This window comes from Prionailurus viverrinus, chromosome C1 (genome assembly GCF_022837055.1).
Source record: "Prionailurus viverrinus isolate Anna chromosome C1, UM_Priviv_1.0, whole genome shotgun sequence".
NCBI classification, from domain to species: domain Eukaryota; kingdom Metazoa; phylum Chordata; class Mammalia; order Carnivora; family Felidae; genus Prionailurus; species Prionailurus viverrinus.
In genome coordinates, this window is record NC_062568.1 from 4,334,485 (window position 1) to 4,354,110 (window position 19,626).

Consider the following 19,626-nt stretch of genomic DNA (forward strand, 5'->3'; position numbering starts at 1 on the left):
TTTTGGTGTTAGCCTTTAGTTCTGCCTTTCGGTATATTCCGCCCTCTGATTTGGAAGTCTTATGAGAGTATGTCTTTTTCACGAAGTGATTTTTTTTTTCTTTTTACATGTATAAGAACACTATGCCATCAAATTGAATTTTCCACCCCCCAGATAGTCATATAGTGTATACATTATGAAGTTTGGGGGGTGGTGGTGCTTGATTAGTTCAGCTACTTTGCATCTGGCATTTGTTCTGTCCAGTTCCACCTGTCATTTTTTTCCTGAGGACTTGCCTTCTAGAATCTGTGTTAGATCCTCCTGCTGTGTGTTCCATCAGCACTGTGTTTTCTCTCTGAGGAGCAGTTTACTCTATTTGCAATTTCTTATAAAAATTATTTTTTCTCCCCAGTAAGTGCCCTAAGTCCATTTTTCTCACCGATGGTCATATTCTTAGTACCTTGCGCACAGTCTGGCATATGATTGCTGCAAACAGTATTTGTGGAGTCAATGCCTGAAGTTTGAGATCATTCAGACATCTTGCGGTCTTGTGAGGTTTTTTTGTTTGCTTTAAGAATCTGATGGAAAACTCTGGACTCTATCCCGGAAAAAACGTGAATGTGTGAACATGCGCTCATATACTCAGACATACACCTTTGCATACAGTTAATGGTTCGTGGCACTCCCCTCCGCCCCACCTACATTCTCCTGTGATTCTAGCCCAGATATGAACCCCTGCCTTCATGAGTTACAGTTCGGCTCTCCTTGTACACCTCCAAGGTTGTGAAAATCCCCATCCTTGGGTTGCTGGTGTTCTCTCTTTTGGCAGCAGCGTCACGGTTACTTTCGTCTCATTGTAGCATTTGAAGCTGGTTAATAATCGTAGCAGGTCTTTCTTTACTTGTGGCGATCGAACCACAGGTGCGCTACTGTGTTTTTGTAGTTGATTGTTTTTATAATGGGTATTTTGAATTTTCATTAGGTATTTATGTGTGACCCTATTAAAACTTCCTGTTACCAGGTTTTGAATATTAGATGATGTTCAAAATAATTATCTTTCAATATCAATATCTTTCTTTAATGTTGAATTTGCCTACAACTCTTTCGAATGGGTCAAGTTGAAAACCCTGGCACCTAAGGGCCTCCACCCCCACTCCTACCCCCCCCCAATTCGCTGGATACTTTTGATTCATTCCCTGTTTAGCATTTAGGGATTTTGTAATCGTGGGAGGTGGTTCTAATTAAAACTGACTCTTTTAAATCTGTTACTGTATAGGTGTAATGCATCAAGTAAAACACTTAGCAGAATCAGAGTCTTTGTTGACAAGTCCACCAAAGGCATGTACGAATGGGTCAGGATCCTTGGGGTCCACGACGTCAGTCAGCAGTGGAACAGCCACGGCTGCCACTAATGCTGCGGCTGACGTGGGATCTCCCAGCTTGCAGCACAGCAGAGATGATTCTTTAGATCTGAGCCCTCAAGGGTAAGTCAGAGTTCTGTGGTGGTTTTTATGCTCTTTGCCTTTAACTGTCTCCTGGGACCTGAGATTCCCATAGGGAATAAAATGGTAAAATATTCGCGAGTACACCTTGTATTTTCCCGTCTGTATCTTCTTAGACCTTTAATGGGAATGGGTGGGAAGAAACTGAACATGTATTACAAAGCCGTGTTTAGGAACCACAAGAGATACTAGGTATTTCCAGGGACGGTGAAGGCAGCTGAGGCTCAGAGAAGTTAATGATGTGTCAAAGTCACACACTGATTTTTACAGATGTAGGATTTGAGCCCTCATTTCTAATTCCCTGATCTTGCGAATATTTACTGCATTGTAGCATACGTTCCAGGTTTGAGACATCCAAGTAGTGACATATGAAAAATTTTTAAAATCAGAATTTTTAGAACGTACAGGAAAAAACCTGACTTCCCATTTATCTTCCATTGGCAAATGAGAACTTTGCTCTTAATAAAGGAAAATGGGAGTTCTTAAGTGTGTCTGCTTCCACCTCTTTATCTGTTTTTAATCCCCTTGTTGTACTGTGCTACTGAGAACATCGCCACCAAACCCTCATATTAGCTTTCATTTTGTTGGGTTAAAACAAATTATACTCTAAAGTGTTTTTGTTTCTTTGACATCAGAAACTTAATATGGCTGTAAGAATGGTGCATGATCAACCAGACTCGGTTCTGGAATTCAGAGTGTACTCCGTGTAATATTCCTTTTTACTCCTTTTAAGTTGTAACGTGGATCTGGGTGAAACATATAGTCAATAAGTGAGGTCCAAAAATTGAACCTCTGTGAACTGCAAGGTACCATTGTTCTAAGAAGCTGGCCAGCTAAGGATCCAGCTCCTTTTGGTGCCACCTGGTGGCAGTTATCCGCTCTAGCTTAAGTATGAATTTTGGCATTTGGACTTGGGCTACCCGCTGGGACTTCTGACAGACACAGTGGCTGTTATTTTAGGAAACTTCTAGGTTTGGGTGGTGCCTGTGTCATGGATCCAGTCCTGTGAGATTGGGCCTGAACAATACTGGAGACCCTCCACCTTCTCTGTTCTCCGGTTGGATTTGTCTGCCTGCCTCTCTTCTTCCTTCCTTTCCAGCCCCATTCCTTCCCCCTGGCTGCTGTAGTAACTTCCGCTACCGCAGGCATGGTGCCCTAGACAGCAGGCGCTTGGTGAGATGTGGTGCAGCTCAGAGAAAGACGCTGTTTCTGAGCCACTGAAGGATTAGACTTGATTATAGTCTAATAATTGAAAATTCTAAAAAAAAAAAAACAATACAAAACAAAACGGAAACAACCTTTTGGAGTTTTAAGTGGTTCCATTTCTTTTTAATATGGTTTCTAATGAAAAGTTCATATAAATTTGTAAAGGGGGAATATTTTACCCATACATATCTGGACGTTCACTCATTTTGCTTGTCAAGCATAAACACATTACTGTTGTTGTTTTTTTGTTGTTTGTTTGTTTGTTTGTTTTTTAATGTTTATTTTTGAGAGAGAGAGACAGAGCATGAGCAAGGGAGGTACAGAGATAGAGGGAGACACAGAATCAGAAGCAGGCTCAAGACTCTGAGCTGTCAACACAGAGCCCAATGCAGGGGTCGAACCCATAAGCTGTGAGATCATGACCTAAGCCAAAGTTGGACGCTTAACCAACTGATCACCCAGGCTCCCCAAACACATTAGTGTTTTTAATAGACATCAGATATTGGAAGAACTTTAAAACTTTTTCAGATTTTTCTAATTTTATTGTGGGTCACAGACCAACTGAACCAGAACATTTTTCCCATCTTATCTATCTTACATGGTTTGGTTATTCTAAGAATCATTTGATAATTTCAAACTTTTTCTACTGTTAGGAATAGTGAAAATAAGACAGGCTACGTATGTTCTATTTCAGGTATTCTAATTCAGAATAGGTTATTCATACTATGATTTGATCTGTTTATAGGTAATTTTGAGGTGTTTTTTTTTTTTAATCCCTAAACTATTTATAAATGAATTCATTTAGGATGTTATGGCAGTTGTATACTGTGAAATTACTTTGGGCAGTGTCAGGAAAGCATTTTGATAATATTAACACTCAATGTCATGAGTGTTACTTCTTGTCATTTAGGTTAGGGAAGAAATAACGGTAATCAGATTTAACATTCTATTTCTAGTTTGATAGCGTAGGTCTTTTTAAATTTTTATTTTTGCATTGTAAATTTATTTTATGTACTTTTCTGTACGTGTACAACATTTTATAGTAAGAGTTTACCACAGGATTATTCAAATAGTCTATTTGGTTTTACTTTTAGTAGCTCAGTATAGTCAAATAGCTTTTTCTGAATGCATCATCTTCTGTGTCTCTGTACCTCTTAGATCATGACTGGAGCAGAGTCTGCATTAAATAGGTAATCACTGAATGAAAAATACCGTTATGGCAGTGTTTTACAGCTCCTTGTTTCTGCCATTTTAGTTTGCTTTTCAGTGAGTGATAATAAATCGTGGTAATTGCTAAACTTCTCCCATATTTTCTCATGTGATAGTCGATTAAGCGATGTTCTAAAGAGAAAGCGACTGCCAAAACGAGGGCCAAGAAGGCCAAAGTATTCACCTCCAAGAGATGATGACAAAGTAGACAATCAAGGTAATTCCTTTGGTGACACTGTGGGGGTGGAAGGCAGAGGGAAAGATGGTACCAGTTAGAGACACGTATCTCACGAAAGCTGCTGATAGCTTTGAAGTACACCGGAGTTTACTCCGTGTTCTAAGTTGTTTCAGCTAATTCATCTCATAAGAACAGGAATGTTAAATTTCAGTTGGTTTTCATCAGTTACGCTAAAGTGGTTTAACCGTTATTCCCTTTTCTTCTCATAGCTAAAAGCCCCACCACTACTCAGTCACCTAAATCTTCTTTCCTGGCAAGCTTGAATCCAAAAACGTGGGGAAGGTTAAGCGCACAGTCCAACAGCAACAACATTGAACCAGCACGAACCGCGGGAGTCAGTGGTCTTGCCAGGGCTGCCTCAAAGGACACCATCTCCAATAATAGGTGAAGTGGGGGAATCATCTATTGCTTCTGTGCTTGGGATTAGCAAAACTGAGCATTATTTCAGTCAGCACGTGTATTGTATGGAGATGAAACATGGGACACAGACCTTTAATTTATGCTCAGTAGTGGTATTGCTCAAAGATGAAGTAGATTTCTCAGTTCTTGAACTCCGTGCCTGGCTTTGTCCTGAATTTCAATCTTACATCTTAAAACATGTTTCAGCATTTCTCGTTGGGAGTTGTAGACGTTCAAAACCAAATAAATTCTCCCTGTGGAACCTGTTCCTCAGTTTTATTCTAGACAAGTAAAAGCTGGCATTTTCTGCATGCACACACAGACACGCACACACACTCACCTGCTTCTCAGATCCCCTTCCTCTACCCTTTTACATTAGGACTTAAAGATCTTAGAGTAGAGGTCGGTTGGTTGGTCTTAAGAAATTTAGAACTGTATCAGTTAAACTGTTTCACACACCAATTTGTGGCTATTAACAATTATTTCTTTTTTTTTCTTTTTTTTTTTTTTTTTAATTTTTTTTTTTCAACCTTTATTTATTTTTGGGACAGAGAGAGACAGAGCATGAACGGGGGAGGGTCAGAGAGAGAGGGAGACACAGAATCGGAAACAGGCTCCAGGCTCTGAGCCATCAGCCCAGAGCCCGACGCGGGGCTCGAACTCACGGACCGCGAGATCGTGACCTGGTTGAAGTCGGACGCTTAACCGACTGCGCCACCCAGGCGCCCCAACAATTATTTCTTAAAAACCCTCTAGAGTTGTTCTTTTGACTCTGGATGTAGCACGCCAACATGGATTATTTCCTCTGCAACCAAGAAATTTTTAAAAATCAGATTCCACTGGCAAAGAAACAGGCTCTTTTTGTTTGGTTGATTGGTTGCGTTGGTTATTGTTTTCCTGAATTTCATTTAATAATTAAGCACGTGTATTTCTAAAGCCATCAGAATTTGTAATTTAAGCAGCGAGGTTTCAGTTAATTGTACATCTAACAGGTGCATGTTTCTGGTCTATAGTTCTTTACCTCACCTCTCCGAGGAACACAAATAAAGGACAAAGCAAGTGTGTCTGTACCCAATGAAACAGTCATGTCAAGTTGTTATCAGGCGAATAGTTAGGAAGGAAACTATCAATGTGGTAGAGTTCCAGGGAGTTAGAACTTTTTGTATATGTTTCATGTCATGACCTGAAATATATTTTAAGTACCTGTGCATTTCTCTAGTACACCTTAACCCATTTTCAAAATGACACTTAAATTTGGTTAATATGGAATCTGAGTTCATGAATCTATAAGCATAGGCCCAAAAGGGTTTTTTAAAAATGTAGCAGCAGTTTGCCTTTGGGTAGTTACAGTCGAAATCCTTTTTGTACACTGAGACTAAACTTAACATCTTGTTTTTCCTTTGTGCAGAGAAAAAATTAAAGGTTGGATTAAGGAACAAGCGCATAAATTTGTAGAACGTTACTTCAGTTCTGAGAACATGGATGGAAGCAACCCTGCACTGAATGTCCTTCAGAGACTTTGTGCTGCGACCGAACAACTCAACCTCCAGGTACCGCGTTGGGTGCTCCTTGCTGGTCCTTCACAGTCTCTTTTGGCATCTCTTCTGTCTTCCTGTTCCTCCCTCGATGACTCTCTGGCTTTCCACGGATTTGCTGTCCTAGATCAACTCTTTAGCTAGACATGTACCTCTAGCACTGACGTTTCTGTAACGGGTCCCTTGACTTTCGTGCTTCATCATTTTATCATTAACGGTACTGGGAAATCTCTTCCTTGACTTTGTTCTCTTCACAACTCGTATTTCTTGACAAAAGAAGAGACTCGAGAAATGTCCCTTGAGTATATCTCCTCAACTCTGGGTATTAGAGTGGATGGGACCCTCCCTAACCTAACTGGGTCTCATAGTAGTTGAAGAGGGAGGTTGAATAAACTTTAAATTTCATCTGATTCTTAGCCTTTTTACATTTTTTTGTGCACCCTGAGCAATTTGAGTAGTACATGTTTTGCAAGAAATTGTCCATTTCATCTAGGTTTTAAATGTATTAATTTAAAGCCACACTTCATATTCTGTTTTAATCTTCTCCTTCTGGTGTTCTCTTTACCCCTCAATTTATATTCTCATTGTTTGTCTTTATTTATTTTGTTTGTTTTACGTCGGTTGAGTGTGAGACTTTTCTATGTTAGTAGTGTGGATGCCGGTTAAGATCGTATTTTCCAAGGATCTACCAAGAATGCATCACTTCCCCTGCCTTCTTTTTTAAAGGTGTTGAGAATGTATTCTGTTCCTTTGGGGGAAGTGTAAATTGTGCATTTAGTAAGGACTGTTTAAATCAACATAGAAATACTCTTCCCAACTCTTGCAGGTGGATGGTGGAGCTGAGTGCCTTGTAGAAATCCGTAGCATAGTCTCAGAGTCAGACGTTTCATCATTTGAAATCCAGCATAGTGGATTCGTGAAGCAGCTGTTGCTTTATTTGACATCTAAAAGTGAAAAGGATGCTGTGAGCAGAGAGATCAGATTAAAGAGATTCCTTCATGTATTCTTTTCTTCACCAGTAAGTTGTCTATAATGCTTGTGTATGTTATTACGGGAATCTTTGCTCACTAACGTGTGTATTTTCATCTCCATGATTTCCATTAGGTGCTGGTCAAGATACTCAGGTAAAGCTTCTAGCTTCTGATACACAGTTGGATTCCTTGGTCTTTTATAGATCACATACACTAGTAAAGCAACAGAATGGTGATTTAATGGTGTCAGTGCCACAGTTTTTATGATCTGTGTTATCCTGAGTCTTTGTTTTTCCTGTAAGCCCAGTCGTTAATAGTAGTCTCTCACTTGTGAATGTGTTTATGCTCAATATTTGTTTTTAAACATACTGTAGTGGAAATACAGTAAACCTAGCTATAGACGTAAGATAGAGTGGACATTTCCATTTTGCATATAAAATACAGTATTAACAGTTGTATTCGAGAGTACTTAGTCACCACTTACAATCTGGATTACAAGAGCAGAGGCCACAAAGAGGCTCCCCTACCTTCAGCCTCAGTGGGTAAGAGCAAGAATGTACCTATTCTTGGACAATATTGACTTAACATCATTCTACTTGTTGACAACTACTTGAGATAAGGCATCCCTGGAGATGTCTCTGGATCTTCTGTGTAGTAGGGCTAAGGATGATTCTGTGTGTTAGTGGAAACTACTTCACTATGCCTTCCTTTCAGTGTTTGTAGTCATTTTGAGCATTTCTTGTTTTATTTTTTCAAATTTTAATTTTTTTATTTTGTTGTTAGTTTTGAGAGAGAGTGAGCAAGGGAGCGGGGGGAGGGGCAGAGAGGGGGGAGAAAGAGAAGCTCAAGCAGTCTCCATGCCCAGCATGGACCCCAATGTGGGGCTCCATCTCACCACCCTGGGATCGTAACTTGAGCCTAAATGAAGAGTTTGCCACTTAACTGACTGAGCCACCCAGGCACCCCTCTTGTATTGTTTTAACTTGAGCTACCTGAGGCAGAGTTGGTATTTGTTAGAGATGCATTAGATGTGTAGCAATACTGGATGTGGTTTTATACTATGCCTAAGATTATGTACAGGTAGATATGTAATCTCTTACCTGAAACTCCTTGGGGCTGGATGGTTTTCACAAGTTCTTCAATACAGTACATAGATATTACCTGATATCCCAGTGGATAAATAACACTCCACACACATTAAATGTTTTTGCAGCAAAGCATGTGAATATTCCTACTAAATAAACGTAAAGACTGCAGATAGCCTTGTGTCTGGGTCAGGTTTCACCACCACACAAGTTGTGTTTTCAAGCCCTTTGGACCTAGGAACTAGGAATAAAGGATTGTGGACCTGCGCAAAAAGCGTCTCTATTTTGAAATAATTTATTTGGAAGTAACCATTCCAACCAAATGTATCAAGAGATAAAAGAGAATAAATGAATGGTTCTCGTCTGCAAAACTGCCTGTTAAATTTTCTTGTTGAGCAGTGTTCCATTTTCAGGAGGCCTTGCTTAACCGATTGGTTTATTTATAACTTCAGCTTCCTGGAGAAGAGCCCATTGGAAGAGTAGAACCAGTGGGTAATGCACCTTTGTTGGCATTAGTTCACAAGATGAACAACTGCCTCAGCCAGATGGAACAGTTTCCAGTCAAAGTACATGACTTCCCCAGTGGGAATGGGACAGGAGGCAGGTAAGAATCATGGCTTGGGTGTGCCCTTGCCATTGGACTTTGTGCTTAATTTTGTTGAGGTCAAGTGGCAAGAGGTCTGGTAATATCTTCATCTGCCCAAAGACCATTTGGTTGTAATGGCTAAAGAAAAATACTTTTTATATTTAAAATCCACCCCTTGTGTTTTTTAAACATGGTGTTTTGGAAATCTATAACCCAATGACTGTGTTGGCAACCTGTAATAAGCTTAGTGTTCCATTACTTTAATCTAGCTAGAATGCTTCTCCGTGAATTTTACAGGCATGGATGATAAAATATTTGCATTCTGTGCAGTATTGGGATTTCCTGTGTGATGTGATTATACCTTTGATGGGTTTTAACAAATAAGTTTATTTTGAAGTTTTCTTGTTTTAATAAAACTTTCTATTTTTTTCTATAATATAGTACTTTTACTGGACTCATGAAGTGCCACAGAAAGAATTCACTGTGAAGGTTCATTATTGTATTTTATGGAATGTTACAAGGTTTCTAGAATGTCACGACTGGAAGCATACAAAATAAGAAATTAGTTTGGTCGTTTTGAGTTTATTTATTTTGCGAGAGAGTGCGAACATGTGTGTGCAGGGTAGGGCCAGAGGGAGACAGAATCTCAAGCAGGCTCCGTGCTACCAGTGCAGGCCCCATACGGGACTCCATCTCAGGAACTGTGAGATCATGACCGGAGCCAAAAAGCAAGAGTCAGATGCTTAAGAACTGAGCTCCCCAGGTGCCCCTGAGATCAGTTTGGTTTAAAAATACACAGTCTGATGTATTTGGAAGCATTTAAATTTGTGATTGAATTAAAACAATATGCATTACTGGATCAGATAGAGGGAGCAGTGTGGGCTAGAGCTTTTTCTGGCTTTGAAAATTAATACAGAAAGTGGTATTCGGTTTTAATCATCCTACTGGAGGATTTTATGAAACAAGGGGGTATCTCATCTATGCCTGAGAAAACCATGACGTTTTTCATTTTCACCCAGATTTGTGTAAAGTCTGTATGTTTACATATGTATCCGTTTAATGCAATATTCCTCTCCAATACCCCAGTTTGCATGCCTTCTGGAATCTTAAAGAGAACTGCATTTTAAGCCTGCCTGTGTCTTGATGTTGTCAGCCCTTTTTCAGAAATGAGCGATTAATTCTCATTTTCAGGGTCAGACTGGTGTAGCTCTTGAACTGCTTCATTCAAAAGAATATAGTGAAGTAAATTGTAAAGGGTAGTTTTTAAAGTAATTTTGTAGCAGAAGCATTTGAAAGCAAAAAAGAGGGCTTTTTCTTTTGTTTTTAAATCCATAGAACTTAGTTAGGCAGTGGCAAAATACTGCGGAAGTGAGCATGCACAGTGGTTGCGGAATGTTTATTCTAGAGAAATGGCTAAATCTCGGTGGGGAGGGATTTCTGCCCGCTTGGATTTATGGTAGGACAGAGAATGATGATTTAATGTTCTCATGTGCGTGCGTACACACCCTCTTTTATTTCTTACTTTAACAACTTTACTAAGTAAGTCAAATTGCTGACTTCACTATTTACATAACTGGTAAGTAAGTGCTTATTTTGTGCCTTAAAAAATGCAGTTTGTATTATCTTGCTTTTGTGTGAATTATTATGTTGATTTTGAAAATAATAGAATAACTTTTTTTCACAAATTATCTTGAGCTTTTCTCTTAACAGAGGATCACAGGCTTTAAAATTTTTCAACACCCATCAGTTAAAATGCCAGTTACAAAGACATCCAGACTGTGCAAATGTGAAACAGTGGAAGGGTGGGCCTGTCAAGATTGATCCCCTGGCTTTGGTACAAGCTATCGAGAGATACCTTGTGGTCAGAGGTACTTTCCCTATATGTGTGTTTTGTTTCCATACGTACATGTGGGCTGGGAATATTGGGGGATATATAAATGATTTCCCTTGTATTACTACTTCTGTTCAAACCTAGCTTCAGGAACTCGGCTTCCCATCATTTATTTAACACGTAGTATGTGGAAATGTGGTAAATTTCCTAGGAGCTGACTGCTTACAGTCAGCTGGAATGTAAGGTAGTGGGAATGGCATTTTGTATGTGACCGTTTTCTTGAATCCTTCTGTTTCATAGGTCAAGGTGTAGTATACACGTGTTTTTCTAAGAGCATATTAGTTTAACCGGTATATGTGGGCCCTGGCATGTAAAGTTGCTAGAAATTTAACAGCCTTCTTGCATCCTTAGGGTATGGAAGAGTAAGAGAAGATGATGAAGACAGTGATGATGATGGCTCTGATGAGGAAATAGACGAGTCTCTGGTAAGGTGCTGTTCTCACCATGTTGTAATGGATGAAGTTCAGGGCCTGTAGCTTAACTGGATTTTCTTTTGCTTCATTTAGGCTGCTCAGTTCTTAAATTCAGGAAATGTGAGACACCGGCTACAGTTTTACATTGGAGAACACTTGCTCCCGTATAACATGACTGTGTATCAGGCAGTCCGACAGTTCAGTATACAGGCTGAAGATGAAAGGGAGTCCACAGACGATGAGAGCAATCCTCTGGGAAGAGCTGGTATTTGGACAAAGACTCATACAATATGGCAAGTAAAATGACTTCGTTCTGTTTTCATCAGCTTTGTTACTGTTTGTGTGTTTTGGGAATTCATATGAATGGCTGGCCTAAGTAAGGGGAGGAGACCCAAATCCTACATTTTATTATCAAAAGCCACTTCAAATACTTTGCACGAATGCCTACACGCATGCACATACGTATGTGTGTGCTTACCTTCGTTATGTCAACTACAAAACGTGTTTGTTCAAGGGCAGTAATCCTAGCTTACATCACCTTTTTAGATTCATTTCAGATCTTTAAATAAGACAGAAACATCTCCATAAGATGAAGTTCCTTTGGGTAATGAGCAGCTTGGCATCTTTAAGCCCTTAGAGGCACTTGGATGCAGCTTCCCACATTGTGAATGAATGTCTGCTACTTACATTTAATTAAAGAGATCTGTTCTCCCCTGGACCACCCCCGGAGTTCCTCAGGTGGCCCCTCCTGGGAATGTGGTCTATTTGTGGTCTCTTTCTGGAAGCGGTGCCGTTGGTAATTCTCCAGACCCAGAAGTCAAGAGAAACTGGATAGATCTTAGAGTTCTAGAAACTCCAGTGTCTGTGGGTCACCCTTTGGCCCCTGTAGAACGGTTTTTATTCTTAAGATCTACATTTAGTTTACGTACTCTCCAATCGATTTAGGTACAAACCCGTGCGAGAGGATGAAGAAAGTAATAAAGATTGTGTTGGTGGTAAAAGAGGAAGAGCCCAAACAGCTCCAACAAAAACATCCCCCAGAAATGCAAAAAAGCATGATGAGTTATGGCACGGTAAGTTCGTGCAAGGGACGGGAAAACCCATCGCCATGGGGCAGTAGACTTCTTGTTCTGATTTATACCTAGCAGTCAAATCTTTATAATTTAGAAAATACAAAATTACCACAAATGAAAAATTAAGTATCTGCAAAATTAAATTTGGAAAGAAAATTGGAAAAGACTCAGATACTCTTTCCATGAAAAATTTGTTTTTTTTTTTTTAATTTTTTTTTTTTCAACATTTATTTATTTTTGGGACAGAGAGAGACAGAGCATGAACGGGGGAGGGGCAGAGAGAGAGGGAGACACAGAATCGGAAACAGGCTCCAGGCTCTGAGCCATCAGCCCAGAGCCTGACGCGGGGCTCGAACTCACGGCCGCGAGATCGTGACCTGGCTGAAGTCGGACGCTTAACCGACTGCGCCACCCAGGCGCCCCGAAAAATTTGTTTTCATGAAGGCTAAAACACATTTCATTAGTAGAGCACATTTACTGAAGAAGAGACTGATCGTGGTCAGGCAGGCGCTTCATTTTCATCATTTATTGTACTCTAACAGTTCTAGAAGAAATGAAAAGTTTTGCCAGGTAATACAATGACTACTGAATGGAGTAGCGTCTCCCAGTCTGAGCTCTTTTCTTTTGTAGTATTTCTTTCCAGTCTACATGTGCTTGTTCACCACCCCCACCCCCACCCCCACCCCCGACAACCCTCCACGTTTTTTCTGTGGTAGTGGCAGTGCCTCGGGGCATTGGCTGCAGGGTCGTTGCACAGAGACCATCCCTATTAGGGATTTCCAAACTAAATGGTGTCAATTGCTAAAAATTTTTCTGGTCCTCAGAAATAAGGACATTGTAACAAATATTTTTGGGGTTCGTTGTTGCTGTGGTTCTCCCCCCCCCGCATCCTCCCCCACAACTAAGTTCTTTTTTAAAGGGTTTATATTTTGAAATTTTTATTTCTGTGTTTTTGGTGTTAGAAATTGCCCTTTGTTTTCTGTAGTGATAATGTTGTGATTTTGATTCCTGTGCATGGTAACAAAGTAAATGGCAACAGCCCACACCCCCACAACCCCCTTCCCCACCATGCTGCTACTAAGTGAAATCTAAGAAGAAAAGCATCCTAGATCCCTTCAGAAATCATCACAGTCTTTTCTATCCTAAGCCTCGAATTAAATAACCAAATCTCTTACAGATTTACAATTGGGAGTGTTTGTCTATTTTACATGGCCATTTTAAGCTGGATATAAAAATTAAAAATCCAAGAAATTTATATCTGTGAATTTAAATTTACACATTTTTCCTTTTGTCTTTATTCTTTCCCAGCTATTTTATTATTAGCTGTTGTTTCTGTTGAAAGAGGAAATGCGTATGAGTCAGTCAGTGTTTATTTTGATATGGGAGGCAAGTGAAATTTTTATAAGCCTGGATGATTTTGGTATAAGATAAAAGGGAAAAAATGTTCAAGCTATCAATACCCTAATAAGATACCAAACATTACATCTTCACAGCTTGTGCTTACTATTTTAGGTGTGATAAGGTGACACCAGTGCCACTGGCATAGCCTTTGTAACCTTGATCAAACTTAACTTTGATCTTTTGCCCTCTAGATGGAGTGTGCCCATCGGTATCAAATCCTTTAGAAGTTTACCTCATATCCACGCCACCTGAAAATATAACTTTTGAAGACCCGTCGTTAGATGTGATTCTTCTTTTAAGAGTTCTACATGCCATCAGTCGATACTGGTATTACTTGTATGATGTGAGTAATGTGGCCCGCTGATGATGGTTCCCATGGTGTGGTGTTCACGGCACACTACCCATAGTTTTCTGTCTAGTAGTTGATGAATTTAATTTCTGTTGTACTAGAAACAGAAATAATGATTCGGTTAAATGCAGGGATCATAGCCCAGTGAAATACAATTTATTCACAGTGGGAGCTTCTCCCCCACTTTTTTTTTTTTTTTTTTTTTAATGTTTATTTACTCTTTTTGAGAGAATACAAGCTGGGACAGATCAGGGACGGGAAGGACAGAGGAGCCTGACAGCAGTGAGTCCAATGAGGGGCTCAAAGTCACGAACTGTGAGATCATGACCCGAGCTGAAGTCAGACGCTCAACCAACTAAGCCACCTAGGCGCCCCTCCCCCACTTTTCGTTGCTGGCCTATATTTTGGATTAATGTTTTCCTAGCTGTAACTTTATTAAGGTAGGCTGCAACAAGAAATATGAATGTGAATTTACATAGTTAAAATTCTTTCTCCATTAAACAAAAGTTACATTTGTCTAAGTTAAAATATATATTAAGTAAAAAATGAAGTGAAAGTTAAGTACTACCTTTGATATTTATACAATACAAAGCAGAATGAAGGAATTGGCCTCGCATGAGCGTTAGCTGCCGCATCAGTGACTGGGACAGTACTGGTGCCCTGTAGCAGTTCGGTCATTCCGCTGGGCATTGTAGAAGTTGTCATTTAGATTGGGACACTCCTGTGGAAAGCTGTGTATTGTATGTTGGGAACCGGCTGGAATCCAGGCACTCTGGGTACATATTTGCAGGTAAAGAAAGAGTTAGTGGATATAATCCTAATGTTTTCCTGCATGCAGACCTTTTTGTTTTTGGGTTTTGTTTTTTTTTTTAACATTTTACAGAATGCAATGTGCAAGGAGATTATTCCAACTAGTGAATTTATTAACAGTAAGTTGACAGCAAAAGCAAACAGGCAGCTTCAAGATCCTCTAGTGATCATGACCGGAAACATCCCAACATGGCTGACTGAACTGGGAAAAACCTGGTAAGACGATCATTTCTGAAACGGCGACTTTGGGAGTGTTATCGTTGTGTTGGTCTTTATACATTTTGTCACAGAAGCATAGTCTTTGATGAACCTGTTTAAATGTGTTTAAGTGACGTTATCATATCTGATGACAGCTTGCTGAATATTCAGTGGCTCTAGCATCCAGAGGAGGCTAGCTGGGGCTCGTACAAGATCTTTGTGGCAGTGTGTATCTATGTGTGTGAAATAGGAAAGTACACAAGGATCGTTAAGGAGATTAAAATCCCCTGTCATCACAAAATGGGGACTCCAGAGGTATAGTCAGTTGATTTTTCTGTGCCTGTTTGGGCCCAGACTTACATTCTCACAGACCATAGAACTGCACTGATCGGTATGATAGTCGGTAGCCACACACAGTTGTTTACATTTAGATCAATTAAAATTAAGTAAATTAGAAATTAGTTTTTAGTCCCACATAGCCACATCTTTATGTGGCTACCTGTATTGGACAGAACAAATGTTGAATATTGGGGTCTTCAAAGGAAGTGCTTTTAGCCACTCTGTGTCAAGAACTACCAAAATCCTACATCATGAAGCAATAGAACCTGTATTACTGTAGGGTTCATTCGTTGGAAATCAGCATGGCCGTTTGGCATGCTTGAGTGACTTAGAAATGCCAAAGCTGGGAGGAAAATCGTGAGCTAGTAAAGCCATTATCTATTATTTGTGTATATGTGGTATGGGGATGGGATGGCAGTGAAATGTGACCAGGCTTAAAACTATATTTTAAATTTAAAATTTCTCTAGTCGTGTTATGCATCCTGAAGGTCTTTGGGTAGATCAAAGATAATCTTGAATAGACCTGATATGAATAGTTGGATTTCAGATTTCACAGCAAAAAACTACTTAATACATTATTACTTGATCACTTAGACATTTCATAAAAGAATTATGAAAATTGTTCAAAATTAGTTTGCCTAGACCATTTTTGGTTATGTTTACAGTTATTATTCTGTATCGTATTAAAACTTGTTTCTAATACAAGGGTTTGTATGGTTTCTGATTCTAATTCAGATCATCTGTATCGCATCTTTTTACAGCCCATTTTTCTTCCCTTTTGATACCCGGCAAATGCTTTTTTACGTAACTGCGTTTGATCGGGACCGAGCGATGCAGAGATTACTTGACACCAACCCAGAAATCAACCAGTCTGATTCTCAAGATAGCAGAGTTGCACCTAGATTGGATAGAAAAAAAGTAAGTTTCTCCCCCCAGATATTCAAAGGTAAACCAAACCGGCCTTTGGAAAGTAATGGGGAAACTAGAAATGGGGTGCACCTGAACGTGCCTGTTGGCACAGGGCCGCAGCTCAGCCACAGCCAGCTCTTGGCTTGTCTGATTTCTCACCTGGATGTTTTACTCTCAAGCTCTTGGAACTGGGCTCTTTGTGGTTCTTCTTCACCCGGCAGGTAAGAGTCCCTTCTTCCTGTTTCTGAAATAATGTCTGCAATTCTTTTTCCTCTCTCGTGCCAACAAAGAATCTCGTCTTCTCTTAGTGAGGATTCTTTTCCTTTTTAAATTACGAACTCAAACTGTAGCCTCCCTTTTATAATTGATGCTTTATGCAGTAGGTAGAATTAATCAGATCCACTTTCTTCCCTTCACAAATCACTCTGATCAGAAATGACTGAAACAGGATTCATGGTGTGATTCCCAGCTCAAGCCCAGTCAGCCCCTGTGCTGCTGATCTCATTTTCCTGGGCTTCTCATCTTGGCTGCACATTCGTAGATCTGACCACACTGCTCTGAGCCATTCCTGCAGAGACCCCATCCAACATTGCTGACCCTGCACTGCCTTTTTATCTTCCTCTTTTGTGCTGAAGATTCTTACTCAGGTCTGTCCTTCCAAAACCTTTCATTCCAAGACTCATGAGAGCCATTAGTATAATGACATTAGAAGAGGAGTTAGAAGGAATGAGAAGCAGAAACCAAAAAGTAGTTTTTTTTTTTTTTTTTTAAGCTTTGCTATTTCTATTTTTACTTGTGTCATTAGGATTGAGTAAACAGTGGTGTTAGTGGGATTTGGAAATCTAGCAGGACCTCTCTTGTCCTCCTGAATCTCCTGAGTAGATGTTTGTAGTTTCTGCAGGTCGGAACCAGGAAGTTTCCACTCCCCTGTGTCAGCAGCCACCCCCATACCTATTTCTCCGTTACGTCAATGTACGTGTGCCTGGGGGGTGGTTCATGCAGCTGCAGCCCTGACTTGCACTGGTCTTGGGCAAGGTCACAGAGATCCTTTCTTCTCCACCTTGAATTTTCTGAACCTGTCGTGGGTTCAAGAGGACACTTCCCATGTAGCCTCGCTGTCTGTGTTTGTAGCCGTGCGGCCACTCTCTTACCCTTTTCTGAGGCGTGCTTTAAAGAAACAGTTAAAACAACCGAATTGATTTTTTTTTTTTTTTTTTTGCACTTCGATAAATGCCACCTGTTTATTATAGTGTAATATGAGTCTAGTTTCTTCATCCTTGTTCTTTCTTTCTTTCTTTTTTTTGTTCTTTCTTTCTTTTTTCTTTCTTTTTTTTTCTTTTTTTTTTTTTTTTTAGCGTACTGTGAACAGAGAGGAGCTGCTGAAACAAGCCGAGTCTGTGATGCAGGATCTGGGGAGCTCGCGGGCCATGTTAGAAATCCAGTATGAGAATGAGGTGAGCTTATGAGTGTTGACGCTTTTCAGCTTCATTTGTGCTTTCGTAAGAGTTTGTTGGTCCTCTGAAATTCTAAAAGACGGTTGGGAAATTTATCTGGAAACTGGAGATGTGCTCTGCTGGTGATCTAAGCTCTCCATTTTCCAAAGTTCAGTTGTATATTAAGAGAGAGTTTTTTTTCTTGCCTAAGAACGAATGTTTGTGCAGTTGTTAGGTTGATAAAGTGGAAGAGTGTTTTAAGCCGTATCTTTCAGAATGTTTGAACTGCCTTTTTAAAAATTTACATTTACCGAAATAGATAACCTATGTAATAAATGCACACTTTTAACATGTCCAGTTCTAATTGTACAAATTCTCGTGGCCAAATGTACACACCCCACCCCCACCCGCACCCCCAGGCAACCATTGATTGGTCTGTTTTCTGTCCCATAGTTTTGTCTTTTTCACAGTGCAGTAGGCAGTGGACACCTGTGGTGCGTAGCCATTTGTGTCATTCTTCTAGCACTTAGTGCGTAGTGCTTTTCAGATTCATCCTGTTGTTCCATATATCAGTTTGTTTCCTTTTATCACTGGTATGAGTCTATGGTAGGGATATCTCACAAAATGTTCAATCACTAGGGCATGCACATTTTAGTTTCCAGTTTTGTTTTGTTTTGTTGTTGTTTTTTTTTAGTTTCTTTATCTGAGAGCGTGCGAGTGTGCACGGGTGGGGCAGGGGCAGAGAGAGAGGAAGAGAGAGCATCCCAATCGGGCTCCGTGCCATCCACGCAGAGCCTGACACAGGGCTCGAACTCACAAACCGTGAGATCATGACCTGAGCCGAAATCAAGAGTCAGGCGCTCAACCAACTAAGCCACCCAGGCACCCCTAGTTTCCAGTTTTTGATACTTCTGAATAATGCTGCTATGAACATTTGTGTACAAGTCTTTGTAGACCTAGGTTTTTTTTTTTTTTCTCGTGGGTAAATAGTTCAGGGATGAATTGATAAGTTATTTAGTAAGACATGTGTTTACTTGATGAGAAACACCAAACTGTTTTCCAAAGTAGCTTTGCCATTTTCCATTCCCACCAGCGATGGAGTGTGTAAATTTCAATTGCTTCACATACTCACCAGCCCTTGGGTACTGTCTTTTTAATTTGGGGTATTTTGGTGGGTTTGTAGTGATGTCTTAATGTGTTGTATTTGCACTTTTCTGAAGATTAATGATATTTTCATTCCCGTTTGTTTCATCGGCCACTCATGCATGTTCTCTGGAGAAGTGTCCCAAGCATTCTGTACACTTTTTCATCATTGGGTTTTATGATTAAGTTGTTGAGTTTTTCATTACTCTGGACACAAGGTCTTCATGAGATAGGTGTTTAGAGATATTTTCCAGTTTGTACTTCATCTTTCAGTTCCCCCGTGAAAGGTCTTTGGAAGAGCAGAAGATTTTAATTGTGATAAAATCCAATTCATCAATTCTTCTTTTCTAGTTTGTGCTTTTATATAGCCCAGGAAATTTTCCCCTGACCCTCAGATTTCGACCTTGTTAAACTTAATTATTCTAATAACTTAAAATTTTTTTTTTTTAATATTTATTTTATTTTTGAGAGAGAGAGTGTGTGCACACGAGCATGAGTGGGGGAGGAGCAGAGAGAGAGAGAGACACACACACAGACTCCAAAGCAGGCTCCAGGCTTTCAGTACAGAGCCTGGCATGGGGCTCAAACTCAGGAGCCGCAAGATCGTGACCTGAGCTGAAGTCAGCACTTAACCGACTGAGCCACCCAAGCACCCCAGTTGTAATAACTTTGTAATACATCACTTAGGATTCCAGGGCTTGGGAAGCTTTTCTATAAAGGGCCAGATTCAGGTGGTGTGGGCCCTGCAGCCTCCCATCACCGCTACTCAGTTTCACCTTTGCACAAGCGTGAACGTGGCCACAGACAGTACGTATACAAATGTGCCTGGCCATGTTCCAATAAAATTTTGTCAGTGAAGTTTATAGTTCATACAATTTTCACATGTTGTGAAATATTCAAGATTTTTCTATCAACCGTTGAAATTGTAAAAACCATTCTTAGATTGCAGATTGTACA

The 19,626-nt window shown here is 40.0% G+C and overlaps 1 protein-coding gene across 16 annotated transcripts in view; it reads left to right on the top strand.

Moving 5' to 3' along the window:
• The window catches only part of TRIP12 (thyroid hormone receptor interactor 12), a 140,878-nt gene that overhangs the window by 106,520 nt on the left and 14,732 nt on the right, over positions 1–19,626 (top strand). For 11 of the 16 annotated variants that reach the window (XM_047872857.1, XM_047872855.1, XM_047872862.1 and 8 more), the window contains 14 exons: positions 1,256–1,463; positions 4,013–4,113; positions 4,344–4,518; positions 5,942–6,083; positions 6,895–7,086; positions 8,577–8,728; positions 10,406–10,578; positions 10,953–11,026; positions 11,108–11,307; positions 11,960–12,087; positions 13,680–13,831; positions 14,721–14,863; positions 15,946–16,102; positions 17,449–17,547. In XM_047872857.1, coding sequence (XP_047728813.1) covers positions 1,256–1,463; positions 4,013–4,113; positions 4,344–4,518; positions 5,942–6,083; positions 6,895–7,086; positions 8,577–8,728; positions 10,406–10,578; positions 10,953–11,026; positions 11,108–11,307; positions 11,960–12,087; positions 13,680–13,831; positions 14,721–14,863; positions 15,946–16,102; positions 17,449–17,547 — 2,096 coding nt within the window. The remainder of the gene's footprint in view (positions 1–1,255; positions 1,464–4,012; positions 4,114–4,343; positions 4,519–5,941; positions 6,084–6,894; positions 7,087–8,576; positions 8,729–10,405; positions 10,579–10,952; positions 11,027–11,107; positions 11,308–11,959; positions 12,088–13,679; positions 13,832–14,720; positions 14,864–15,945; positions 16,103–17,448; positions 17,548–19,626) is intronic. The other 5 variants (XM_047872860.1, XM_047872861.1, XM_047872865.1 and 2 more) reach the window with 1 other exon arrangement.